This window comes from Lichenostomus cassidix, chromosome 1 (assembly GCF_008360975.1).
Source record: "Lichenostomus cassidix isolate B80296 chromosome 1, HeHo_3.0, whole genome shotgun sequence".
NCBI lineage: Eukaryota > Metazoa > Chordata > Aves > Passeriformes > Meliphagidae > Lichenostomus > Lichenostomus cassidix.
Window position 1 is genome coordinate 68,784,670 of NC_139479.1, and position 27,848 is coordinate 68,812,517.

The 27,848-nt window shown below is 40.8% G+C and overlaps 1 protein-coding gene across 2 annotated transcripts in view; it reads left to right on the forward strand.

The window, feature by feature from the left end:
• The window catches only part of LNX2 (ligand of numb-protein X 2), a 59,868-nt gene that overhangs the window by 23,874 nt on the left and 8,146 nt on the right, over positions 1 to 27,848 (forward strand). For both annotated transcript variants that reach the window (XM_085062371.1, XM_085062362.1), the window contains 6 exons: positions 9,086 to 9,617; positions 17,407 to 17,645; positions 18,705 to 18,904; positions 22,523 to 22,894; positions 24,413 to 24,559; positions 26,780 to 26,957. In XM_085062371.1, coding sequence (XP_084918497.1) covers positions 9,217 to 9,617; positions 17,407 to 17,645; positions 18,705 to 18,904; positions 22,523 to 22,894; positions 24,413 to 24,559; positions 26,780 to 26,957 — 1,537 coding nt within the window. In that variant the 5' untranslated portion in view covers positions 9,086 to 9,216. The remainder of the gene's footprint in view (positions 1 to 9,085; positions 9,618 to 17,406; positions 17,646 to 18,704; positions 18,905 to 22,522; positions 22,895 to 24,412; positions 24,560 to 26,779; positions 26,958 to 27,848) is intronic.

Sequence of the window (27,848 nt, forward strand, 5' to 3'; positions counted from 1 at the left end):
GTTACGAATCAAAGAACTCGCCTTTATTGTGGCGTTAGTTCAAGTGACAGATAGTGCATGTCATCCTAACAGTTCCCGGGCATGAGTAGAGACTGCTCAGGCATGGCAGTGCTTTTAGAATGAGTTGCCTGCTTGCCAAGGGTTGGCCAGAGCCAGCCCAGCTTTCCCTGATCCCTGGCTGTGCCAGGCTGCAGACCAAGTGGGGCACTTGTGGTGAGTCAGTCACTCTGCCTGCCATACCCCTGCTCATGGGCAAGTCATAATTTGGCCTGCATGTAGGTAGCCTGAGTTAAATACTCTTTTGACTGGGCTTAAGAAGGCTCTTATTTTCCTCTTTTTTTTTTTTTGAGACTTCTGATGTGGTGATACTTGTTTTATTTCATTAGGGAGAAAATAAGCAGTCTCTAGGCAGGGCAGACTGGTTTAGGGGGTTGATTTAGCTCACCAAGTGATGTTCCTTAGCTGTTGGGTTTGGCAGGTTGAGGCTGAAAATTGAAGCTGCAAGCTTCAGACCAAGTCTAGACCATCCTCTGCATCCTTTCTGCTGTACTTTCCAAGCTTCTTCCTCTGGCCGTGGGTTGTCATGGGTTCCTTGCAGGCCGTGGGCACTCACTCCTGCAGAGGACTCTGCCTCCTTTGCTGCCTTGCACAGATCTTAGAAATGCTTGTTTTCAAAGAGATTGGACGTTTTTGTTAGCTTAGGAGGTAGATTCATTTTTTTTCATGCTATGTCTAAGCTAAAAAACTGCTTAGTAACAGCATAGTTTACCTTTGAAAATAGCTTTCAGCATCACTCAAGTTGTGATTGATGGGGGAAACCAGCTGTAACAAGTTATGCAAGGTAGCATACGCCTGAAGAAAGAGATGGGATGGTGTTTCTCCCTGAAAATAGTTAAGTCCTACAATTTAACTATTCAGAAAGTTCTTTTATCCTTTCCACCCCTCCACCCCCAGCTTCTCTCCATCATCAAAGCCATTTCGTGATTAATCCCAGTGCTGTCTCCCTGAATTTCCTCCATGCACACCCTTAGGGATGGGGGCTGGTTATAAAGAAGTGCAGAAAAAGGGAACATAGCTCTCTGATTCCTTTATTTCCTTTGAATCACTACTGGCCCTTAAAATTTGAATTAATCAAATCAAATTCTCTCTGTACATATCCAGGAATGAGCTGCGTTTAATCTAGTTAAGTGTATTCTGTTCATCCACAAAAGTCCCTGTTTCAGGGCAAAGTGCATAGGGGAGGGCTTTCCAGAAGGTTTAGCATCTTGATGGACAGCTTTCTGCTGCCTTCATCTCTCCCAGCAGAAAGGGTGGCACATATGGCAAGGGCTGGTGGACAGATTGCACGGCAGAAAATAACCATGGCGGATAAGCAAATGTTTTACTCTTTCTTGCTTTTCTGCCCTGCTCCATCAGTGAGAAGAAAGCCTCACTAATTGTCTCCTTGTTGTGGATTTTTGACTGTTGAGGTACTTCTTTCACTTCCACTGGATATAAAAGCCCACCTGTTACAGCAGCAGTAATTAAATACTGCTTTCCTTATCCTTTTTGTGCTATGAAGGAAATTTGTCATTGGGTCTCCTGGCAGGTAAGTCTGCATTTCTTCACTTCTATTTCATTTTGTTTCTTTCTATTTACTTTTTCACTGCTGCAGAAATCCACATATGGGTTTAGGAACCGTGAGGTTTCTTGCAGATTTTTTAAATTCACTTAGGCCTAAAAGTTGCAAACCTGCTTTATTGTTGACAGTCCTGGAGCATCTTAACTCCCCAGGTGCTTGTCTTGTGTTTAGGGGTTCCTGCCAAGAGGCGGTTTCTGAAACAAAGCAGGGTTAGCCCCCAGAAACAGGCACTTCACTTTCCACTTGACAGAAAATTTAATATACCTACAGAAAATGGATCTGCTTGCAAATTGTAAAGCCAGCTCCCACCTCTCTTGTGAAACATGATGGCAGAGAAAGGCAAATACTTGAGTAACGCTTTAACAGGGTGGTGTCTGCAGAGGAGAGGGTGCAAGTTCAAGTTCTGCAGTGGGGTTTATGCTTCCTGCTGACCAGGACAGGTGACTGGCCATCCAAATGTGGGTGGCTCTCATCTAGCTTGACTTGTGTGTCCTACTTCCTCCTTTTTTCAATGTTACTCTTCTTCAGTTCAAAAGTTATTCTGTAGATGTGTAGATGTATCTTCATTAAAGATTCATACTTGTCTCCTTTTCTTCTATTCCAAAGTGATTTTTCGGATGTAGCTCTGTATTTGCTGTAAAGAATGGATATTTCATTGCAGGGACCTCCATATAGTCACAGTCCTTATCTTCCCTTTCTCATTCGAGACCAATTTGACTAAAGTAAAGCTATTTTAATCTCCTGGTCCCAAAATAGAAGCCATTCCATTTGTGCCATAGAAGATGGCTGCAGCATGATCTTTGCCTGTTCAAGCAAAACCTTCTGCCCGCTTGTTTTATCTCTGGGCACCGTGTCTCTCTTTCCTCCTGTCATCCCCTGATGTTGAGCATCTCTGGGTGGTTTGAGGTGGTGGTTTTGAGAGGTGGGCGTCATCCGTCATCTTTCCTAAGGACAGTCGGTCTTGTGCTTCCCCTCGGTTTCCCTGTTCTGAACGTCTCTTTGCTCTCTGGGGTGCTGGTTGCTCGGATCCCCTCGACCTCTGCAGGCAGCTGTGGGGCAGAGAGGGCAGTGCAGACTGTGCTCCTGCAGTCCCCTTGCTAGGCAGCATCTCACACCTGCTGTACAGCAGGGGCCCTTAACGTTGCAATGGTAATTAAAGCCCATAGCCCCCAGTTGCCACGGAAACGCAGCACTCCACAAATACAAAACACAACTTACAGTCCTGATAATTTTCCCAAACGCTCCTTGTTTGTCAGATTTAAGCAGGGTTTCATTCTGCATCCTTGAAAAATGCTGTACTGTGAAAATACCCAGCAAAGGAGTGTGTGTGCATTTTTTTTTTTTTTGAGAAATTGCACATAAAGCCCCTCACCCCTGGGACATCACCTGTGACCTGTTGCCTTTGCAGTGATGATGCCACAGCAACACCTGGTGTAGAGCTGATGCCTTGTCTGTGAGGGCATTCCTTTGATGGAACAAAAGGACTAGCACAGAGGCAAATAAAATCTCTGGAGAGGTGGTTTTGCTGCAAGCCCAAGCGTTGCCTGGTTGTGGTTCTGTGGAACAAAGTCACCATTCAGGCACAATATTATATAGTTGGAATGTAAAAATTCCAGTCATTCTGCTGAATAACTTAAAAACATGGAAAAGGGTTGCTCATCAGCATAAAAAACAGGTGTATTGGGTAATTGGCATGCAGTGACAGTGGGGCTGCAGCTTTAGCAGAAAAGTGTCCCTGGCTAATTGCTGTACCCTGTCCATCTCTTGTGGATTTTTGACTTGCAGCTGTCAGGTGCCATGTTTTGACAAAACTTTCATTTGTTTGCGTTTTCAAAAGAGGAAGAGTCTGACAGGATTGTTGCCTCATAAACTTGAACAAGGATTGAATCGGGGTTTGATGTTTGAAGGCAGTGCAGCTCTCGGATATCAGTATAATTGACGTGGATATTGTAAAGTCAATACATGTTGCTAGTACTGCTTCACTCGTTTGCTATATGGCTTTAATATTAAAGCAGAGATTGTATCTAATGAGCTAGGTCATGCTTATTGGGAGATGGGAAATAACACTTTTCCCCTATAGTGATGTTTGCTAGCTATTTATTCTCATTATGTTTTTTACTAATTTCTTCAGTCTTTTATTCTTCCACTTAAGCTAGGGTCTGCTTTGAGAATAGTTACGAGTCATCAGCCTGATGCTGTAATTCCCGTGAAGAATACTGGACTGGGAATTAAGAACTAATGTTTAATTAATGTTATGATGTGGTTTTTAGCAATGGTTTTAACCACTGTCTAGTTTCCCTTTCCTGGGGCTTATGTCGATCCACTCCTGACTGCTCAGAGATTCTGTTCACAGCCCTGGCATTTGAATAAAGCCGGGGAATTTGGGAATTACAAGACCCTTCCTAGCTAGCTTAGGCAGTCAGGTGCCATTGTCCATGGAGAACAGATTTGAGAAATCCTGTGACATTTTAAAATTAAGCCAACCTTTCCTGAAATCCAGGGTGACAACTGTGCTGTTGTTCAGAGTTATTGATCAGAATGTGTTATGTATTGCTTTGCAAGGTCAAATCTGACTAGCCAGGACGGGACTGCCTGAATTTAGGGTCACATGAAACCTTCACTATAGCTGTTACAATTTTTTCCATATGCTCCTTTTCCACACTGCAGAGGGATAAGGAAGGGTGATGCTAAGGCATTCATGTGATGCCAGCAGGAAACAAAATTTCCTGATCTCATCCCCTGTGGGATGGAGAGAAGAAGTAACCAATACTCAGTGGCCTTTAATCAAGGGGAAAACACAAGTGGACCTTTTTTCACTTGCAGTTGGTTTAAACTACACAACAGAAATTAACCATTGATTCAGTGGTTAGATAGATCTCAGTGTGAGTACGTCCCTTCTGGTTAGAGACTTTTTAGGTGTAGAACTGAGATTTGCATCCCAGCCATTTTGGGATACAGGGACAATGGAGTCCTGCAAAGGAACAGAGGTGTCATTCATCTCAGGGTATTCTTTTGACATCTGCTTTTGGTTGAGAAAATTGCATAGACTGTTTTAAACAAAATACAAAATTGGGATATATTAATGGTAATTTTGAAAGAGATGCGTTGGTAAGATGGATATTTTGTATAGTTGTTTACTTCTGGGGTATAGTTAGGTTTTTTGTAAAATTTTGAACAGTCAGTTAATGGGCTGTAAATCTCTGGGATTTTAATAAGATAATTTAGAAATAGATTGCTTAAATCTCTGAGAGCATTAATTGCAAAATACATGTTTCCATTAATTTCAGACTGGAGCTAATGTTAATTATTTGTGACTTATGTAAAGACAAATAAAATGTTAACTTATTGCTACAATTCCAATTTCCTTGTGGTTTGCTTTTTTTTTTTTAATAGCGCCCGTTCAGACAGAAGGAATAAACATTGTGAAATCTGATGTAGGTATAAAGCCTGACATCTTATGCTTTTGTAAAAACGTGTCAAGCTTCTCCAGAGAATGTTTGTTGAATCAATAAATCAGAGCTAGAGGATGCCTAAGGATAAGGCTGTCTTTTTTCAGTCTAAAATCGCTCTTGTGCACACTCCACTTAAAAAACTAAAATAAAAATTTGCACAGTTGGATGTCCAGTCTTGCCCAGTCCCCAAGTGGATTGTAATTTAAAAGTGAAAGCAGGGCACCACCTGCACTGTTTGACTGTTTTAATGAAGTCCTGGGAGAATTATTTTCTAGGGAATTTTATGACTTGAATAACAGGCCTGGCTGGCTCTTTTACCCACTTCATATTCTTTTATAATTCTGGTTATTTTTCCTGTTTGCAGCTTTCCTGGGCTGTTATCATCCTGTGGAGCTGGTGATCTGCTGTGATAAGAGATACAGAGAATAATACAAGGGATACAGAGAGAGGGTTGAAGTGGGGTATTATAAATGGCAGTGCTCTGGTATTGTAGATTTCAGGGATATAGTGCTTTACATCAGGGAAATTTAGACCTGACCTGTCATCCCAGTTGTTTTTCAGACCACAAATACTGTGTTTGTGAACTTTGGAAATAAATTGATATTTTGCACGGGGAACAGATGATAAAAGTTCTTGAGATCAATAATTAGGCAGCCACAGGATATGGCCAATAAAAATCGTGGTGAGTGTTTCCTCAGTCAGGGAATGGGCTTGCCCCAAGTACAGCACACCAGTGTGAAAGTAAAGAAATTTTGATTTTTTTAATTTTATTTTTTTAGGGGAGCAAAGGTGGTGACTTTATTTATTTATTAATGTATTTGTGTTGGTTTGGGGGTTTTTGCATGGTGGCAGTGGGATTTTTTTTCTTCTTTTGAATCTTCATGTTGTAATCCACTATCTCTGTCTGCCACAGCTCTGCTGGCAGAGAGGTGGTGGAAGGGTGGTCATGTCAGCTGCAGAAGAGGTGGTGGGCTTAGTTTATATGGCATTTATTGATGATTTAAGGTACCAGGGCGCTGGCAGCACCAAGGCAGTGTCGGCTGCCACTAGGAACAGCCTGTCTTTGCACCTCTGCAGCAAAGCACAGCCCAGGGCACTTGTCTCTACACCAACAGCATTCAGACACTGGGATGGGTCAGCCATAGGAACATGTGTGGTCTGCTCACCTCCTGCAGTGGGGGGAAATAGAGTGAGTGCCTGGATCAAATTCTTGTGATTTCAGTAAATGGAGCCTGTCTCTGGGTATACCTTTCCTGAGTGAGAAGGCTTGTTGTTATAATTTTTTACATGGCGGCGAATGCCTGATTGCTCAATAACTTCTTTGGTTTTACTTTTTGTTCAACATTTATAGGAAATTGTTGAAGCTTTTAACACACAAAAGGATTTAATTAAAATCTCCAGAAGAAAGGTGCAGGTATCTTTGACTATAGCCAGTCATAGGGGTCAGAGTATCTCATGGGTATGTGTACTGTATGACACTTCCTTGTGCTCAGTCACAGACTGCCATGTGAGTTACATAGACTTCAAAGCATAAAAATGCTAGAAGCCTTCAAGGAGGTGAATTTGGGATGCTCACTCTCAGGGGTCCTAACTGGATCTCCATTGCAGCAGTGCACAGAGTGTTTTTTTCCATAGTTTCAGATGGGCTTGAACATCCTCACGGGGCAAAGCAGAGGGGCAAATAGCAATATCCAAGCTCCTCATGACCAGTGACAGGACTCGAGGGAATAGCAGGAAGCTGAGGCAGGGGAGGTTTAGGCTGGGTATCAGGAAAAAGTTTCTCACCCACAGGGTGGTTGAGCACTAGAATGGGATCCCCAGGGAAGTGGTCACAGCAGCAAGCCTGACAGAGTTCAAGTGTTTGGACAATACTCTCTGGCACATGGTGATTCTTGGGGTGTCCTGTGCGGGGCCAGGAGTTGATCTTGATGATCCTGAAGGGTCCCTTCCAACTCAGAATATTTTATGATTTTGTGTATCAGGACTTGGTCCTTTCTTGGGGTTTTGGTTGCTTGGAGAAGAAGGAAGGGTCCTGGTCATAGTCACAGTAGTAGGAACAGGTCTGCAGTTTGGGCAGCACACTGCCATAGTGGTTTTTGCTGCCTGTTCTGTGTGTCACTTTGCTCTGCAGGGCCTGTTGGTGTTGCAAGTATCCCCAAGTACAATACAACTCGTGTCATGTATTCCTCCCCTGGTGCCTTGAGTGACAAAATAATTTGGTAAAGTCACAAATCAATGCTGTGTTTTTCTAGAACATTTATCTGGTTTATTTTGCATTACATAAAGGCCAGCCATTAGTTGGGTCTCATCCCTTCTGCATTAATCCAGCAGCATGAATGCAGAGTGATAGAGCTGTGGTTTGAGCACGAGGGCCCTGTGTGCTGCTCTCCTTATCATCTGCTCTCCAATCTTTGAGCTCTTACATAATATGTTTAAGACTGGTTTTTTTGACTAATCTCTTTTGGGGTCTCATTTTGTGTCCTTAGTCGCCAGCAACAAAGAACTGCTGTGCTCTTCCCTTGTGAAATCCTTTCCAGAAGGTGCACATTATCTACTACGAGACAGGGCAATGATGAGCATCAATTTCCACGGCAGAATAGAAGCCTGGATTACAAATTACTATTTAATCCTTTTTGCGTCAAAGGATATAATAATCCTTGTAAAATGTGCTCTAAGTCTTGTGCTTGGCTGTGTGAGGTTAGGGGGCAAAAATCAAAATGGGGAATCTCTTAAAAAGTAAGACGTTGAAATGTATGTGTTCCACATGAATTTCAGAATATATGTTTAGTACTGCATTTCAACAGCCATAAATAAAGATGATGGGCTGATACCTAATCTACTAGTTTTCTCCATATGCTTACTACTACTCTGCTAGAAAACAGTAAGTTTCTGTTGTGAGTGTTGCTTGCTGAATTGCAATAAAGAATTTAGGCGCAAAATAAGCATTGCTCTCATTTGATTTTTTTGTCCCCCACAAGTGAGAATATTTACCAAAACTAACAAATACAGAGGTGTCTTAAGACTGTGAGAAAATTTGTTTTATTTTCTAAATGATCATTTTATGGGTGTCAAGCAGTGGGATTCTATAAGGAAGAGAAGGGTAAATAAGGCTGGGAGGAATAAGGATTTAGTGTTTGAAATTGCAGACTGATGTCTGCTCATCTTCCTGCCCAAGCAGCTATTTTAAGAGGGGCAAAGTTTAATAACATAAAAAGTTTAGAAATTAAGTCCCATGGTGACACACCTACATTCCTTTCTTGCCACATTGAGTGTGCTGTAACTTTGTTAGGTAAAAACCAAAACAAGTAAGTTGTTTGAAACCAATAGCTTCGTATGATTAAGTTACTCTGTATTTTTATTGCTGGCCTATATACTAAATTAGGTGGGACACACTGGATAGAATCTGTTCCTCGTACTGTGTAGCAACCTACAGGGGAAACCTAGAAGTAAATGATGACATATATGCAATATTACTAATCGAGGAAACCAGGGTAAGCTGTTTGCTGTTATTTTTAATGCAGTGTATTTAGAACTTTACTAATAATATAATATTCTGTATAGTCAAAATCCTAAAAACAGAGCAGGACCAGATTAAAATTGCTATCTCATATTAAAGAGCACATTTAATTATTTGATCATATAACCATCATTCCACAATAGGATATTTTTGTGTCAGTTGCTAATTGCATGCTTCTAGTGTGACAATGCATAATGCAGTGTTCTTGCTGTCACAAAATAGTCATCTTGCAGGTGAAAACTGTCATGTGCAGCATCTCTTATGAAGCCATAAAATGTTTATGTTGTAAAAGGATTCTTATTTGTAGAGTATTTTTTGTTGTTCTTTTTTATGAGAAACTTACAGAAAACAGGAATATTCCCCTAATCTACCTAGTTTAGCTTCTACCTGCCTAACTTCTGGGTTTATTTTCATAAACCCAGAAGTCAAATGTTTTGAAAAGAACTTCCATATTTCATGCACAATGAGTAATTTCTATTCCTTTATTTGTTGCAGAAAATGACACTTGACTGAAGAGCATATATAAGTCACCCTGGAAGAAGTCACTTCCCCGTGAGCTTTACATGAGCATCCCCATCCTATGAGAAGGAAGAGGAGAAGGATCTATCAGCCTTCTTACCTCTAAAATGGGGACTACAGGTGACGACATGGCTGCAGTGGAGCAGAATGCCTCCTTGAACCCTCTGTGCTTTGAGTGTGGCCAGCAGCACTGGACAAGGGAAAACCATCTGTACAACTACCAAAACGAGGTGGATGATGACTTGGTCTGCCACATTTGCCTTCAGCCCTTGTTGCAGCCATTGGACACTCCCTGTGGACACACTTTCTGCTACAAGTGCCTAAGGAACTTTCTGCAGGAGAAGGATTTCTGCCCACTGGATCGAAAAAGACTCCATTTTAAACTCTGCAAAAAATCCAGCATCCTTGTTCATAAACTGTTAGACAAGCTCTCTGTTTTGTGCCCTTTCTCTTCTGTGTGTCAGGAAGTGATGCAGCGATGTGACCTGGCAGCACATCTGAAAAACAGGTGAGCACTGCAGGTGTTTGCTTTGCCTGTTCCCTTCATGTTTGTTTGTGGCCAGTTTGTGTAGTTTGTTTGGGAGCAGGAGAGGGGAGAGAGGTGGTAGTGGATTTTAAATTTTCAGCAGAAGACCCTAGGAAATGGTTAGTCTGTAACTGAGTACAGGCAATGCACTGGAGTATCCTTTTTCTGTACATCACACCAGAAAATGGTGAAAACTTCTCAGTGATAGCCATAGGGAGAATGATGTGGATCATTAGAGGTCTGAAGAAAATTGATTTATCAAAAAAGAAATAAAATACAATGGGGGTTGGTAACAGTAGGGGGAAAAAGGCTGAGGGGGGACAGAATTAGAGATGTGCAAACTCTGTCTGCAAAGAGGAGAGAAATGGTGCAATAGGAACAAAGATTAAGTTCAAATTTTAGGGAGAAGTTTTATAATGGTCAGGCACTGGCACAGATTGTTTAGGTGGTAGTTGTCCATTCCCCATTTTTAGAAGTATTTATGAACATGTTAAACAAATTTCATCTGGAAATTTCATCAAATTTCATCTAGTTACATCAGAATTGATTCTGCTTTGAGGTAGGCAGATGGACAGGGTGTCTCCCAGGACTGGTGGGCCTTCTCTGCCTGCCCTCAGTCCAGTCCAGCAACACTGGTGACCACCAGACAGAAGGGTTCATTTGAGAGATGCATGGACCTACTCCATGGACTTCTTTCCAAGTCTTGGTCTTTGTCCATTTGGAGACCATCTTTGGGTGAAGAGACCATCTTTGTCCTTGTGGAGACCAACTTTGGGTGAAGAGTAACATTGCAGAGGAGGTTGAGAGCATGTGCATGGTGTGGGTGTGCATGCAGGCAAGTGTTCTGCAGAGAAGGGGAGAAGGACAGACACCACCTGCCTTGGAAACTGTTTGTTTACATTCGTATTTCCAGTGTGCCCTTTTCCTTCTTCCACACATCCTGAAGGCTTCTGGGGATTCAGAGCTTGGGAGGATCCTGGGCATGCAGAACATGCAGCAGCTCTGTGGACTGGGGTGAGCCTGGAGCTGCCTGGGTATTTCTAGTTGTTGTAGTATGGTGTCCATGTCAGGGAGATACAGGGACTAATGAGGAGCTTTTCTCTCTAGGTTTTTGTCCTTTTTTTTTTTTTAAATTCTCCCTATGGTTTCCATGTTAGCTTAAGCACTTGCTTGTTTCCTTGTGGCAAGTATTTTCTGATCCATGTGATGATGACTTGGGGGTGGTGAGGAGGCCTAACTGTTTTATGATTTATAATCCTGATATTAAACTGATTTGATTTTAATAAAGGGCAAAATGCTAGCAAGACTACTGCTAAATATTTAATTAATTTCCTGGTATCCCACTGTCATATCACTCACCTCTTCAGTCCTTTTTCCTTGGTTGGCATCTTTTTGAATGATATTAGGGCTGTTTACAATAGGGTCACATAATTTATTGGTACATTGAACACTATGTATGCCCTCTTTAAGTATACATGAAATACCCATTTACTTAATGCAAAAGGTTATTATGGAATCTAAGTGAGCTGAGTCACAAGCTTTTCCTGTTTCTTGGCTGGAAAAAAGCTTTCAGTTGCAGAAGGCTGCTCATTTTCAATTCCTTCTGCTGTCTTGATTATCTTGGCTGATACACGTTTTGAGTATATGGTGATTTACAGTTTTCAATTAAGTTTATTTGCAGACATCTGAACACCTATAAATTATCATTGCTGACATAAATGATGACAGCAACTGCGTAGTTTGAATTTAATTCTATGTGGATTAGTGAATCCAGTAAAATTCTACTACTGATCATTATATTTAGGAAATAAATACAAAACTCAGTATTTTTGTAATTGTCAGCATTGATTAATATAAACCAGTCTCAACAAGCCTTTACATGAGTTGGTTTATATTTGTAAGAAAAGCAGTATGGTTGGTTAATTTACACTGTCTAAAAACCTTCACACTGGGGTTTTCCAGTGTTTTTTTAATTGGCTCCATTTGAGCATAAAAGCTGAAAGAAAATATCACTGTATCCACCAGGTGCCTCATAGTGTGGGGTTACTGCAAGATGCTCCCACAGGGAGATGAGAGGCATCAGACACAAACTTGATTACTTCACAGTCGCTAATTGCACTCCATGATACCTCATTGCACAAAAAAAATATTCTTGATTTCTGAAACTCTTGAGTTTCATTACATTCATTACATTCATTTCATTACATTCATTACATTGCAAACTTAGTTTTTAAAGTTAAACACAGTACATGTCATATGTTTTAAAGGAAAGAACCATATGAATAATGTTGTACTGTTTTTCACAGTCACGTGGTATAGAAAATTGGCTAATGTTCAGTAAAGTAACTGCCAGTTCCATTCCCTGGAGGTGTTTAAGGAAAGACTGGATGTGGCATTCAGTGCCCTAGTCTAGTTGACATGGTGGTGTTTAGTCCTGGGTTGGACTCGATGGGCTCAAAGGTTTTTTCCAACCTAGTCAATGCTGTGATTCTGTGATTTCTAAATTTCAAAGGTAAATTTATGAGAAGAAAATCTGACAAAAAATTGTCGAGATTTTCTGTCCATGATTTTAATTCAGTTAATTCTTACAGGTTATTCAGAAGTGAAAAAAGTCCGTTGTACAAAAGCATTGTGAAATTCATACAATTTCATAATGAGATAGTTAGGTAGTGTGTTTATTGGTTTTGAGTTGGTCGTTAGCTTTTGCTTCCTGTATTTCCATATGGTAGCTTAAGAACTTTATATAGGATTACATATTTTGGAATTGAATGAACAATTGAGCTGTGTGTCACTGAGCATGCTTCATATATGAGTTTAGAATAAGAAAATCCATGGGAAAACTAGTTGTGAATATACAGAATTTTATCATTCAAAATCATGGCAGTCCCAGTTATTTTGGTGTTTATGACAGTGCTGGTGAGCCCTGTTCTTCCTGCCCACTCCTATGTTAGCTGCAAGCACTGTCCCTGCCTGGCACTTTTGAGCACTAGAAGTGAGGAGGATCTATGGGATTTAACCCTCCTTTGAGTAAATGGATAGGCAACAGATACATAGTTTTTCTATGCCCTATGGACTCTATTCATTGCTGGAAAGGTAAACAATGTCTCTGTGGTTGTTCTCTGCTCTGAAGCTGCTTGACTCCTTGTAAGCTTCTCACGTTGTTGGGTGGGAGAGACAAGTATGCAACAAAACCACTCTTTTTTAATTTTTCCTTTGTCTTCTGATTCCCAAACCTAGGTAACTCTTGGTGCCTCATTTTCTCCACTTTCTTCTTGTTTCCCTTTTCTTTTTTTTTTCTGTTAAAAGACAAACACAGACCCAGACACTTAACTTTTCAAAGCAGCACCAGGTTTTACTTTGAATTGGAGCTGTAAATCTTGCCAGAATTACTGCTTAAGGTCACTTTGCTGGCAAAGTTTTATGAGCAATAGCAAAGGCAGTTGGGTTGCTTCTTTGCAGTCTTTGCTTAAATATACAGCTCCTGCTTGGAAAATGATTTAGTGCAACTGGTTTGAGGTTATTTAGTGTGTTTGCTTTTATCAAACCACTAGACTGGGCAGAAGCCGATGGCATGGGTTACAATGAATTCTTTCTTTTCAGTAGTCAGTGAGCAAATGTGTTTTTCAACCTCCTACTGTTATTCCACAAAAATACCCTGTAAACTACATCTTAATTTTGTATGAAAGCTCTTTTTATCAGCAAAGAGGGATTGCTGCTAGTGTTCCAAGAAGTCAGCTTTTAAATGAGAAATCCAGCAGACTTGGCTGTAAAAAAAAAAAAAAAACCAACAAAAAAGCCACCAAACAAAAAGACCCATTTTTCTTCTCTGTCTGATAAGAATTAAGAGAAATTGAAGGTAAAAGCTATACTTTGTCACCATCCAGAACTGAGCAGAAGCTGGTGCTGAAGAGGGTAGAGGAAGAAGTTGAATATAAGCAGAAGCTAATTTTATATCCCTAGAATAACTGCCCTTCAATCTTCCCATTAAGTAACATCACTCAGTTGCTTTAGTTGGGTAGTTTTGCTATCATAGCATAGTTTGAGTTGAAATCTTACCCTTGAACATCATGATTCATGAAAGAAATTAAAGAATTTTTAAACATTGTAATAACAGTCCTTCCTTTGTTCGTGCTCCTAGACAAGATATTCTGGCTTTGTGGGTAGGTGTGAAATGCTATAAGTTTGAATTCAACCCTTATTTATGTAATTTGTTTTATGAGAATATTTTTATGAGTAAAGAAATCCAATCTTCAAAGCTTGTTTTGATCACAAGATAGATGCCCATCTGTGTACATAACTTGTTACAAGATTTAGTCCAAAATGCTCTTTATCCCTAATATTTGGTATTAGTGAAAGTGTGCACCTTTAGAGATTTATTGGTGCTTGTTAACTGTTACAACTTCTGTATGTTTTTTCTGTTTGTGAAAAATACATTCTTACTGCCAAAAAAATCTTTTTATGTTGCAAGTGGAAAGAAAAAATCTCCGTATAGATGTGCTAGAATACCAATATGGGGCTTTGCTGCTTGGTAGGTGCCATGCTGTGTTTAAAGACCTAGGAACTGGCATCCCATGAATTAATGTCTCCCCTAGACAACTACTTTCTTGGCAATGCAGTTGCACTGTACTAGACTGAAATTCAGAGTCTAGTACAATTACTGGTTAATTTGGGGAAGAATCTGTGAGGTTTTCCCCTTTTTTTGCCTCTTACAATCCTGCACGAAAGGGATTCCACTGAACTGAGTAGGAGTGCTCAGGAGGCTGTTTACATTTCTTGATACTAGCCTTTGAAATGGTAATTAAACATCATTGGCCAAAATAAACCTCAAATCTATTTATATTTTGTGTGATGACTTTCATCAGCTGCCAGGTAATGATGGGAGAATGTGCTCTGTGAAGGAGGGTGGAGGAGGACCTGGCTGTGGTTTAGGAGGCTTTGACAGAAATAGGACACTTCCAGGGATGAGTTTCAGGCTGTCCTGGTTTGACACAGCTTAAAAAACCCCAAAACTCTAAGGTGTGCTTTGCCACCTCAACCAGGTCCTTTGGGCTCCTCAGGCCTTGTGAGATGGCTGAGTCAGAGTCAACAGCAGCACGGTGGTTTGGCAGGAGGTATCTAAGGAAGTGTCTGCCTCACAGAAGTAGTCCAGTAAGGCTGGACTCTGCTCTCCAGGCTCAGTGGGATTGAAGAATGGCTCTCTGACAGTGTTGGTTTTAAACTGTTTACCTCTTTGCTGAAAAATCACCACTTCTACAACAGAGCAGTTCAGGGACAGCAAGGACACACAGCTTGGGGTGGTTTTGTCCTAAATTCTTGTGAATCAGTGTGGGAGAGCATGTCTGTCAGAGCTCCCAGCAGACAAAAGGTTTTCTCTGCAAGAGCATTTACCCCTTGCTGTGTTGCTGCAGAAGTGAGTGATGTTGGAGATTGTTCCTTTTTTTTTTTCCCCTATTGCCAGCACTAAGATTTGAGGGTGCATGAGGCTAATGCATCAAGTTAAAAGTATTTTAGAAACACTGAGGAAAGCGATGACATCTTTCCTTTTCTTGGTCTTTTGGGACTCTTGTTTTGAGGTTTGCATTGTGAAATGGTCAATGATAGAAATTGCCTGCTGATTTTCATCTATAATTGTATGTTTCTGGCCACCAGGCAGATATCTTGGCTGCTCAGTCCTGCTGTACCAGTGGTTTTATGTAGTAAATACTGTCTGGGCAAAGCCAAGAAATGGAGTTGTGTTCCATCATTAAAATAAGAGAAATATTTTCACAAATTATTTTAAAATAATTTTCATCTTTCATGCTTACGCTTTCTTAACTTTGAAGAACAAAATGACCAGCAGTTGCTTTGGGAAAAGCCCCAGGGAATTATTTCTGAAATGCATCATGTCATAATGTAAACTGTCTCTAATGTATATTTTTATGCATATTTCAGAGCATATTTGGGTTGCCTTATTATACTCTTCAGAACATGGAGAAGACAAAGCTATGGGGAGGCCTTACAGCACCTTTCAGTACCTAAAAAGGATATAAGAAGGATTTTTTGCAAGGGCATGTAGTGATAGGTCAAGGGAGAATGGCTTTAAAATTAAAAAGGGTAGATTTAGGTTAAATAATAGGAAGGAATTCTTTACTGTGAGGGTGGTGAGGTACTGAAAGAGGTTTCCCAGAAAAGCTGTGGATGCCCCATTGCTGAAAGTAGGTAGGATGGGGCCCTGTGCAACCTGGTCTAGTGGAAGGTGTGCTTGCCCATGGCAGGGAGTGTTAAAATTAGATGGTCTCTAAGGTGCAACCACAACCATTCTATCATTCTATGCATATCATTAAAAAGACCCCAAACATATAGATATCGTGATTTTCGTATATATCTATATAAAAAACATTATTATATAAATATAAAATATGTATATTATATATATAATGTTATGTATGTATAACATGGCTGGGGGTCGCAAAAGCTTTATCAACATGCTTTGGATGTGAAAACTTTCTTAGCAGGTTATCTTCAAAATCCCTACTGAAACAGTCTAACCATATAATTACCAAATCCCCTTTATAGAATGTCAGAACAGAATTGTGATTCTCAAAACATTCTGGTTTAACAAATTAGAATGTCATTAGGCTTCTGCTGTCTTTTACTGTGTTGACACATTTATTCTTCTGCAAAAATAAATAATTTCTTCTTTTGTTATAACAGTCTGCCAAGTTCCCAAATACTGAGTCATTTCAAGAATGTGGTTCCTTTTTTTCTGACACTGCTACAGTATGAGTGTTCTTAGGTGGTCAGCAGCTTCAGAAGCAGGAACTTTAAGGACATCAAATACTCTTAAGAAGTGATTTGATTGATCTGATTGATCACAAGAGGTAGATGTAAGATTGATGTCCCCATCTAATTATGTACATGTGCAAGACGATTCACTAAATGAAGGCTTTCCATGAATTTGCAACTTTGCAGCCCTTTTTTCGCAGTAAACTATTGTAGGGTTTTAAACATAAGAAAAAAAACCACCACAAAAAACCAAAAAAACCCCCCAAAAACCTGCATTAAAGGTAATGAAACTCAGAAAATTGAGTTTATAGTGAAAACACCTTCTACTGGCCCAAGAGAAGATGATGAACAGAGCTGCTACTTTTGCTAAAGCTCTCATACAAACTCCTAGACAAGCATAATTTTCTTTCAGTATTTTAACACTTAGATAATATAGGTAAAATTTTCATCTCTTTCCTCCCTTGAGTGAGCCCAGGAAAATAAGGTGCTTACTTCTTTTGGCTTACAAAGGTGAAAGGAGATGGCTTCAGTGGGTCTCCAGTTGTATCCTTGAACAGGGCTTCTCTGATATAGATTTTTTTTTTTACCATCCTGTTTAATCTTTCCAGCAAGGATATCTTCCAGAAACTGAAATGTACAAAGTCCACCTTCTAGTGAAAGGTGTCCCTGTCCATGGCAGAGGGGTTGGAACTAGGTGATCTTAAAGGCCCTTTCCAACCCAAACCATTCTATGATAATAGAGTAAGTCCAACCTCGGAATGTGTTACAGCACATTGAGTTCATAGCCAAAAAACTAGTAGAAGTTTTGTAAAGAAAGCAGTATTATCTTGGGCTTTTGTAAGCTAAAACATCTTTTTGCCTTAAGATTCAGTGTGCTTAATATTTTTTTATGCTGTTTTTAAAGCTGTGGCTTTGAAGAAGAGTAATTTAATTTGATGAAGTATTTCGGCATTTTGTGCTACAAACAGTGCTGCAGGCTTGAAGCATGACATAAATGTCTTCACAGGTGTCCTGGGGCTTCTCATCGAAGGGTTGCTCTGGAGAGAAGGAAAACGAGCAAGCTGCAAGCAGAAGCAGAAGGTGAGAGTGGTCTGGGCGGGCCGGAGCAGTCCAGCAGTTTATCTCCGGACGCTGATCAGGGAATAGTGCCAGCTGAGCAGAGCTTTACCTCGCCCGCCCTTCCCGCATGGACAGACGAGCCTGGCATCGACAATCCGCCTTTTGAGGAGAACACAGTAGCAGACAGTATGTCATCACTTATCTTCTCAAGTCTCTTTTATCAGATGTGGAAACATTTGTGGTGTCAGAGCTTGTCTCTTACCAACTGTGAATGTGCATCTTCATCTTTGGCTCTTTTCTTTTGCAATTTCTGGAGAAATATTAGTGGGTTTTTATTATGTGCAAGTTTACAACTGAGATAAAGTCACAGGCAGGAAAGAAATATCTCAGTGTGTGCCAGCTACCGTGGTGCTATATCATCGTTTATTGTGTCACAGTGCACTAGTTTGTGTTAATCTACTGGTGGGACTGGCCTCACAAGTAAGGTTGAAGGAGTGTAAGTTCTGTAAAATTGCAAAAGTTGTTTTCTCAGATGAAATTTTTTTTTTCCCTCTTCGCCCTTTCCCCCCAACTGGATCAGCAGCCTTCCCATACACAGAGTGCTGTCCTGCTCAAGCAAAAAGGCAGCTGAGTTACTCCTTCATCCATCTGCACTGAATGAGCAGTAACATCTTTCACATCTGGGATTTTAGAGAGGAAGTGCTGAGCCTTACCGCAAAGGAAGGTGGTCCTGTCCCCTTTCTTCTCTGTATTTGCCATCCTTTAGCATTCTGCTTTTTCCTCTTTAATCATCTCCATGTTTGCTTCCGAAATGGGCTCCTTCCCTTGACCTGGTAACTCAGTATCAGTGCCTACTGAAATTGCAAGACCAGCTGACAAAGAGGTTATCATGAGGTAACCCCTAAAATACATTTCTATCATCATCACCAAATGCAAATCCCCAGGTGACCCAATGAAGTGTATGAAATTTATTATAAAGGGTGGGATCCAAAGGGTTCAGAATATTCTTTTCCAATCCAATGTCCCCATTTCAGGGGGATGGATGCTACTAAATTATTAGAGAGCTGTTTCTAACAAGCTAGGGGTTTCAACAAGTAGTGGAACTGATCCATTTGTATTTGTTTAGGTTTTTTTTAAACTGCTGCTTTGTGGCATGTGTACATTATCTTCTGGTGATTTGTTTTATTGAAATTGAATGAGGTAGAAAGATTATTAATTGTCTTTCTTTTTAAAAATAATTGGCAGCAAATCAACAGCCACCTACCTTGCCTGAAGGAGAGATCACTACTATTGAAATTCATCGGTCCAATCCTTACATTGAATTAGGAATTAGCATAGTGGGTGGCAATGAAACACCTTTGATCAACATTGTCATTCAGGAGGTTTATCGAGATGGGATCATTGCCAGAGATGGAAGACTTCTTGCTGGAGACCAAATACTTCAAGTATGGAACCTAATTACATATTCTGTCTGCTTGCTTTCTATTCACTCCTTGCAGAATTGTTGTTAAAATGAGATGGAAGATTTTCCTTGTCAGACTATGTTGTGTCAATGTTAGCTTTGCAATTATCAGTTGGAAAGCAAATTAATATTCAGAGCAGAGCCTGTTGTTCTAGCACTTTTGGCTATCATGCTTTATGTTGTTTGTCGGACCAGTCCCTGGAATTGTCTTTCCTCCCTAGCATCTGTTGTCAACATTTAAAATACAAGTCTATTTTTCTGTTTTTAAATGCTGTGGGACTTGGTCCTTATTTCAACTTTATGCATGCATTCCGAAGGAACCCAAGGTTATTTCTGGCTAGCAAGTTGGCGTAACTTGTCCTATGTAAAGAGCAATTTGTGGATTGTAAGGCTGGCTTCATCTAAACTGTTTTTTTGAGCTGGTTTCACTGTTGCCTTCCAAAAGCTGAGGCAGTTGACCAGCATCTTTCAGTATGTGTAAAAGACTCAGTGATAGCCTTCAGTAGAATGATTCAAAGCAAGGTGCTCCAAGTATTTAAAGAAAAAAAATTAAACAAAATTAAAATGTAAGTTGATTTTAATAGTGTGTGTATTTTTGTTATCATTTTAAGTGATTGGCCACAGGCAGTAGAAAAAGATCAAATTCTATTAATTTTGAAGTTTTAATTTTTGTATTGGGGAAGGGGTTGTTTATAGGGCACTTAAGAATGGCAGTAACTGAGTCCTACATAAACAGAACATGCATCCAGCTTTTTGCTATTTTTAATCATTTCACCTGAAACAAATATATTACCATCAATGCAAAATTACTTCAGTAAGACTGTTTACTTTTGATCTGGCAGCCTAAGATTAGTCCAAATGTAGTTATAAGCCTTCTTCATTTCACGGTTTTGAAATCAAGCTGATAGAAGTAGCCTAAATACACTAGTTACTCTTGGAATGAAATTAGTTTGCACTTCAGGAAATCAAGTCCCTTTTGAGAAATGTGTCTTTTTCCTCTCTTGGAGTGTAAGCATAGTGGCTGGCCAAGAAAACAACCCAAGAGGTTTCCAAGATGTTGTCTTTTCAACAAGTAATTGCAGACACTGATTGAATGCTGCCTCATTTATTTTTGTACTAAGGGCTCTACTTGTTTGACAGAATAGGGAGCTTGAGTTCCAGTGAAGCTTTGGAAATTCCTGCTGTTTGGGCAGGTGTCAGTTACAGTTTCCAAAGCCATAAATGGCAGTGAATAGACTGTAAATAGGAATTTACAAGCTGTAGTGAATTTTCCCTATCAGCATCCTGGTAGTGGGGCTGTCAGATGCTAAGTGAGTGTCCTTGAGAGTCCTCCTCTCATGCCAAGGGGGAGGTACAGAGGGGAAATATTTGGGGGAGATAGAGTATCTTTATTTCTTTGAATTTACCTGTGCGGGTGCTGAGCTGTTGTGTTAAAATGACGAGGTGCAGTGTCTGCCATCTGTAATTAGGTGCAGTTAGGTGCAGCTCAGCATGTACACTTTGGTTGGATTTTTCTGAAAATGTCTCCAAAGGCTTTTATGAGCAGTAAAAGTCTAAAAGATAGAGCCAGAAAGGACTGTGAGATGAAACTCAGCATTTTCTTGCCCAGTCAAACAAGAACTATTACCCTTTTAAGAGCTGTGGGAACAGCATTTAGTAACAGCTACATAAAAGCTTGTGTTGTCTGCAAGGTACAGATAGGTGCCTAACATTTCCAAAGTGCTCTACAAATTGTCTCTTTTCTTGTGCTGGACTGTGGCTGTAATTCATGTGAAGCATGTCCTAATGAAAGTCTCTTTCCCCAAGAAGTGCTAAGGCTTTTTTATTCTGAAATTTTAAACTGCCTTACAGAGAGAAGAATTACATTTTATTGCATATATTTTTCTGTGCCCTTTGAATGCTCCCATATTTTATGTATTTACTTTAGCTAGCTGCAGTTAAAAATGGATTTAATTTAAGGGCTCTGATGGATGAGCCCTAGTGGTTTTTGCAGGAGGCAGCTCTAAATGTTATTTCTCCTAGCTGTGCCTCTTTTCCCTCTGCCCAAGGCTGCAGCCTGTGTCAGGGCAGTGGCAGAGCAGGATATGACCGTGGTTCTGTGTCTGAGCTCATGGTGCTGCCAGGAGCAGTAGCTTTGTGATGGGCTTTGGGCTGGAGGTGGCTCAGGGAGGGTGCAGCCCCCCTTCACCTTTTGGAAACCACCACAGCCAAATGGTTTGGCACAGACTTCTGGGAGCCCCTCAGCTCAGATGTGTGATGTAGATGTGGCAGCTGTTGTACACAGATTTCTTCCTATATTTTTAAAGTTTTCATATTGCTGTTAGATGGTGAGAAGCTGCACATTTGTTTTTACTTACTTAGGTTGCAACAGGGACTATTAAAAGGTTCAGGTAAGGCACATCAGTATAGACCATTTGGTGTTAGTTTCTATCTACTGAAATCATGGGGCAGGGGTTCTTCCACCAAGGCTCAATAGCACATGCTGAGGATGAAATTCTAGTGTTAACTTTGAGCCTCTTCATATAGAGCAAGGCAAACACAGCTTTTGTGCTGAATTTTTTGTCATGCTCCTCTTTTCTACCAAATCTCATTGTACTGTCAGTTCTTATTTTTACAGTGCAAGAAATGACTGAAGATTACTGATCTTTGTATCACTGGGGCACATAACAAACATGATTCCTAGTTGTAGGTTGCGAAAGTTTAATATGTTTTTCATTTACAACTGAATTTTGAGTGATAGAGGTTACAACTCTGAAACTCTGACCTAGCTGAAGTCTGTGGAAAATCCCCTAAGTTCATGCTAAGACTTCATAATTAGTACAATTACCTTTTTTGCTACTGTCTTAATGAACCAATTTCATTATTCTGGATTTCAGGGGTTTTTTGATGTTTTTTTGCACAATGAAAGTACTGCATGTTGTAAGACACTAGCATGCTTCAGAGATTTGCATGCATTCTTTTTATGGCTATTATTTTGCGGTTTTAGGTGATGCTGGGCTTGACACTGAAAGCAGTTGTCGTGTTCTTCTCCTGGAGAACAAACAATGTAAAGATCTAAGGAAGACAAGTATAGGAGACAAAGAGGACAAAAGCCATGGCCTGTGACGGCAGAGGCTGTTCACTTTTGGGGACATGTTGTCACTTTTGTGGGAAAAGGCCTAAAACAGTGCTAGGGGAAGCTTAGATTGTATATTAGGAAAAAGTTCTTCAAAAAAGGGTTATTAAGCGGTGGAACAGGCTGCCCAGGGAAGTGGTGGAGTCACTATCCCTGGAGGTGTTTAAAAGACGTGTAGATGTGGTACTTGGAGACATGGTTTAGTGGCAGAGTTAGCAGTGCTGGGTTAACACTTGGACTTTATGATGCTGAGGATCTTTTCCAACCTAAAAATAAGTTTGTAGATTGAGCAGCCAATGTGAGTTTGCAGGAGAGTATGGAAGGACAAGACAGAAAACCTAGTAGGGTCAGACATGTAGGTTGCTCCAAGGCTGGTTTTGCAGTGAGTGATTCTTCTTTGGAGAGGACTTGCTTCCATAACCAGAACAACTAAACATGTGAAAACGTCACTGTGATTTTTTTGTTTTTGCTGTTGTCATTTTGCAGGTCAACAGCTTTGACATAAGCAATGTGTCCCACAACCACGCCCGGGCCGTGCTGTCGCAGCCGTGCTCGGTGCTGCACCTGACGGTGCTGCGGGAGCGGCGCTTCGGCAGCCGCACGCACAGCCACGCCGACGCGCCGGGCTCCGCGCGGGAGGACAGCTTCCAGGTGACCCTGCACAAGCGCGACTCCAGCGAGCAGCTCGGCATCAAGCTGGTGCGCAGGACGGATGAGCCGGGAGTGTTCATCCTGGACCTTCTGGAAGGGGGCTTGGCTGCTCAGGACGGCAGGCTCTGCAGTAATGACCGCGTGCTGGCCATCAATGGACATGACTTGAAGCACGGCACGCCGGAGCTTGCTGCTCAGGTTATACAGGTAATTTGCATTCCCTACCTGAGCTCTTAGTTTTATTTCTTGGGCAAAGCCTGGGGTGGAGTGTTCCTAGACAGATCAGCTTGTGGAGATCTAAAAGCTGGTGTCAATGTAATTTACAGTGATTTATGTTCTGAAAATAATCGTGTAGAGCAGGATCTGCTTTGGCACCTACCAGATGAACTTCACCTCCTCAGAAGTGAAAAATGCATTAGTCTTCCCTGGAATGCAGCCTGAAGGTTAGAAGACAGCTCATGCGAGCAAGGAGAGTAGCTTATTGTAGCCTATTGCTTAGGAGGGAGGAAAAAAACAAGAGGATTATTATTATTCTATTTATGTATGTATTGTATTTTAATCTCTCAGTAAGCTCTATAAAAGTGGACTCTGTTTTTTATTGATTTGCCTGTGCATGGAATTGAGTTAAAACAAGAAAGTAATTTGTCAGACCTTAGAGTCAACAGGTAGCAGCTGGGAAATCAAGTACAGGTTTTCCATTAGTTCTGCATGGTACAACTCATTTTCTGAGTGTTCAAAAAAGAGCTATTTCCAATGGCTGGCTGTGTTCTGGACACAAATATTACCCAAAGCTTGATGCAGTGTGACATATGACCCTTCTGTGTCCCCACAGGAAAACCTTTACTCCATGCCTTTCTCCCAGTCTGTAAGGAAACAGATGCAGCACTTTGCTATTTCCTGCTGATGGGATGTTGGTGAAAATGGCTCTGTTTTTAGGAAAGTTGGAATATACCAGTAGTATGTTCCTGCAGTCTAGTGCAGACATCTTTGCTTAACCCAGCATCACATAGACAACTGTGATACAAATGAGAAGTACATACTTGTTTCAGGAATAATTTCAAGAACTTTCCTTGCAGCGAAATAAAAAAAACAAGCCTTTTTGGGAATTGTCATTTCAGTTTCCAAGTTTTTGCATACAGTGATTGGAATTCTGCATTGGGGAACTTTTACCTTTTGAGATGTGGCTTTGCAGCAATAAAAAGAGTTGATGTTTTATTTAACATCTGGTAAGTGGGTCTCCCAGTATTCCCCAAAGTCCAGAATATGATGGTATGCTCGTGTGTAACATCTTTCTTGGACATGTCTTTGGAAGTACTGGAGGTGTTCAGAGCTTTTGGTTGAAATCTGCAGATCTTGGAGCTATCACATAGGTATTTTTTCCATTTATTGCTATGTATTGCTGAAGTTCACAGAGGCTGCAAATGGAATGGGGTGAATTTTAATGTTTGATGCTTTGTAACACAAAGTGAGGAATGGTGCTTTTGACAAAGGATTTTCAGCTGATGTAAAGGTAACATCAGAGGTGAAGGAGGAGTGTTAATTTCCCCTCCATTCTGGGGGGAATTGCAAAAAGAAGCAAGTAAGGGACTGTGCAGTCTAGAAAGCAACTGGAAAACAAGTTCTGCTGTTGTCTTGTTTTGCATTCTGTCATATGTTTTCCATCCTTTCTAATACCCAGCATCCTATCAAACTTGATGATGTTTGATTACCTATTGTATTCAACAGGCTAGCGGGGAGAGAGTGAACTTGATCATCTCTAGACCCCTGAAGTCACAGTCAGTCAGTATTATCCGAGACACCGGAACTCACAACAGCAGCTCACACCAACACCAGTCCCAGCAGCTGTTTCACAGCAGACCTAACTCACATAAGGTTGGTGCTTCTCCTTCTGAAAGGAATAAATACTGGCTTACTCTTGTGGTGGTGTGTGTAGCAAGGCAAAGCTAGAAGAAAGGATTATATCTCCTTTTTTATCTATTTAACAAAAAAATGGCAATGACTTCCAAGTGCTCAAGTCCTGCATGGTGTCTGGAGTAGGAACAAAAGATACACAACAGGTTTTCAGTATGTTTTTGGATTTGCTAACTACAGTGAAAGAAACAAGTTCTGTGAGCTCATACAGGTATAGTTGTTAGACCTTGTCTAAGACAGTGTTACTCCTGCATGGAAGCGCTGTCATTCAAGAAAGTTACAGTTTTTGTTGTTGCTGTGCTGGCTGCAACCAGGAAGGACATGTGGTGCCCACCATGCAGCATATATAGAGCATGTTGGAGGCATGTGTCACTCCTTCAGGCGTCAACAGTCCTGGCTGCAAGACTGCTGAGTACTGCAGGGTCTCAAGCAAGGAGAGAAAGGCAAAATGAAGAGACTTTCATGAAGATAGTGTCAAATTATTTGAAGACCTGCAGAAATAGACCCCGTGCTTGAGATGTTCTTATAGTTAGAAAAATACAACTTCTCACTCTTAAGAAGTTGACTTAGTGAAATAATTGTTTTGTTGACCATGTCATCTTTCCTCCTGTCCACTCTATTTGCTTTACTATTTCGCATCTTCTGTTGGGATGATTTACATGTGTTGGTAGTATTTTCTTTTAAAAGTGGGGATAATTTCAGAAAAGAGCAACAGAGCATCTAGGAAGATTGCTTTCCTCCTGACAGACAAAGATGAGGCTCCTGAATATCATGGCTGTGGGTATTTGCCACAGCACTGGGCCATACCCACACAATGCTTAGTTCATTGATGGCAGAGCTTGAACCAGCTTTGCATGTGCTAGCATGGGTTGTGCTTTTATCACAGTTCCAAAGCTGATCCAAAGTTGGATGAGAGGATTTCCATTAAGGATCAGTACTGTCCATGGGCTCTTTAAAATGGCAAGACCCATGTAATAGCAATGGACATTTCTCATGTTTTGTGTCATTTATCTTTCTGTCATTAACCTGTAGTTGGCTTAGAAGCCTTGTGGCTTAAAATATGTTTATATGATTGTGTGGCAGCAGCCAATCTTAGAGCCTGAAGCCTTAAGAATGAGCTGTATTTAAAAGCTATGGTGTGTTTACCTATAGCTAGTTCCATGACTAATGTGTACGTGAGGAGCAGAGCCAGTCAGAAGGAGCACATGGCATTGGAGGTCAAAGAAGACAGTGTTGTCATTTTGCAAGAGAAGGCAGGGGAATATATACATATGTAGATTTTGAAGAATATCCCAGGTTATTTCTTTCATTATTTTGGATTCCTTGCAAGTATTCTGTCAATTTAAGAGGCTACTACAGGTGTCTGTGCAGTGGTTTGAACCTTCCACTTAATAGCCCGAGGGAAAAGCCTCAGCAAATAAAATTTACTTTGATTTAGGTTTTGATCTTTTTTATTGGGCAGAACTAAATACGGGCTGAACTTCATCATTCAGTTGTTGGAAAATTTAATACAGGATCTCCTCTTGTTTCAAGTCTGAGTCTCCAAACTATATAACCATTAGGGAGGCTGCCCAAGGTACCCATTACAAGCCATTAGCATCAATTGGCCTTAGCTTGTGCTCTGGGAGGTTCTACATACCAGAGAACATGGTGCATAAGGGCTTTAAAGGGTCTCTTACTGTCGTCATGAAAACACGTTTTGATTTCATAGGAGCTTCTTTGTAGCTCTGGGGCATATTCTGCTGACAAATGAAGTAATGCTGATGTTCACAAAGACATCAAAAGATTTGTTTCTGGTTCGTCTCCGGACTTTTGACCATCTGGTTTTGTATTGCAGTCCTAAAGTTTAGCCTGTTCCAGTGTAGGATGTTAAGAAAAACTAGAGTGAGATTTTCAAGATAGGCCTTTATAAGCTTTCTGTCTGTATTTAAGTATCAACATCCATGGGGTTTTTGTTGGTGAATTTGGGGTTTTTTAGGAGGGGGCAGGGATCTGACCTGGAGGAAATCAAAAAAGGAGGAAAGCCAAAGCTGGTTTCCACTACTTAGTTCTTTTAAACTGTTCCATTAAAGTGCCAAAGTGTGGCTTTGGGGTGTATTCAGTTTTTTTGTTCTGGTTTTGGGTTTGGTTTGCTTGGTTTTTTCCTTAGTTTTAACAATGTTATTTATCCTTATTAAACAGGATCTCTCCCAGTGTGTTACATGCCAAGAAAAGCACATTACTGTGAAAAAAGAGCCACATGAATCTCTGGGAATGACAGTGGCAGGAGGCAGAGGCAGCAAAAGTGGCGAATTGCCCATCTTTGTGACAAGTGTGCAGCCTCACGGGTGTTTGGCAAGAGACGGCAGGATTAAACGAGGTGGGGTTTATGCTTCCCTGGTGGTGTGGCTACCTCGGATTGCTTTTTGATCACTACATTCTCTAGAGTCAGGTGGTGTCAAAAAGTCTTCTCACAGATGTGGGGAAATGCTTCTGGATGCTTTTCTCCATGGTTCAATAATGGAAATACACTATTTAGTGTTGCACTTTCACCTTTTATGGGAAGGGGATGTTTAGAGCATGACAGCAGGGGAAGTGGATAAGATCAGGAAATGTATGGTTAAATTCTTCAAAGCTGATGGTAATCCCCTGAGCTGAGGGTCTGGTGTGATGCACACACATCCTGTTTTTGTATTTAATTTAGTGGGCTGGACCACATCTCTGTCCAAGGAATCTCTGCTCCCCAGTGTAATATCTGAACAGCAAAGGAGCTCTGATGACAGGCCACAGCTCACCCACACAAAGTTTACTCCAAAAGCTACAGCAGTGTTGATCCTGGTTCCCAAAAGCTTTCTTAACCTCTAGGAGAGCCTGAGTTTTCTGGTCTTCAGGTGTGCTGCAACACCTGTCCTTTTTCCTTGGCTTTGTAAAAGGGAATGAGGAGGTGGAGGCTAGGCTCAGCATAGGTGAAGGCAGTCATTCATAATTGATAGCAAAGGATTTGATGATTAAAACATATTATGTCATATGTGAATCAAAGACTGCCTATGGGATCTCTGGGATTCACAGTTCACAGAATTACAGAATGTTTCACGAAAGAAATTTAGGAAAAAACTTCACAGATTGTACATTTAAAAGAACAGTGTGGGAGCATCCTTCTAGGCTTCTGAGAAAGGGAGATTTACACCCACACACCAGCAGGTATGCTTTCTTTTTCTGTACTACTATGAAAAACACACTTGATAGAAGAATCACTATTGTTCTTTCATTG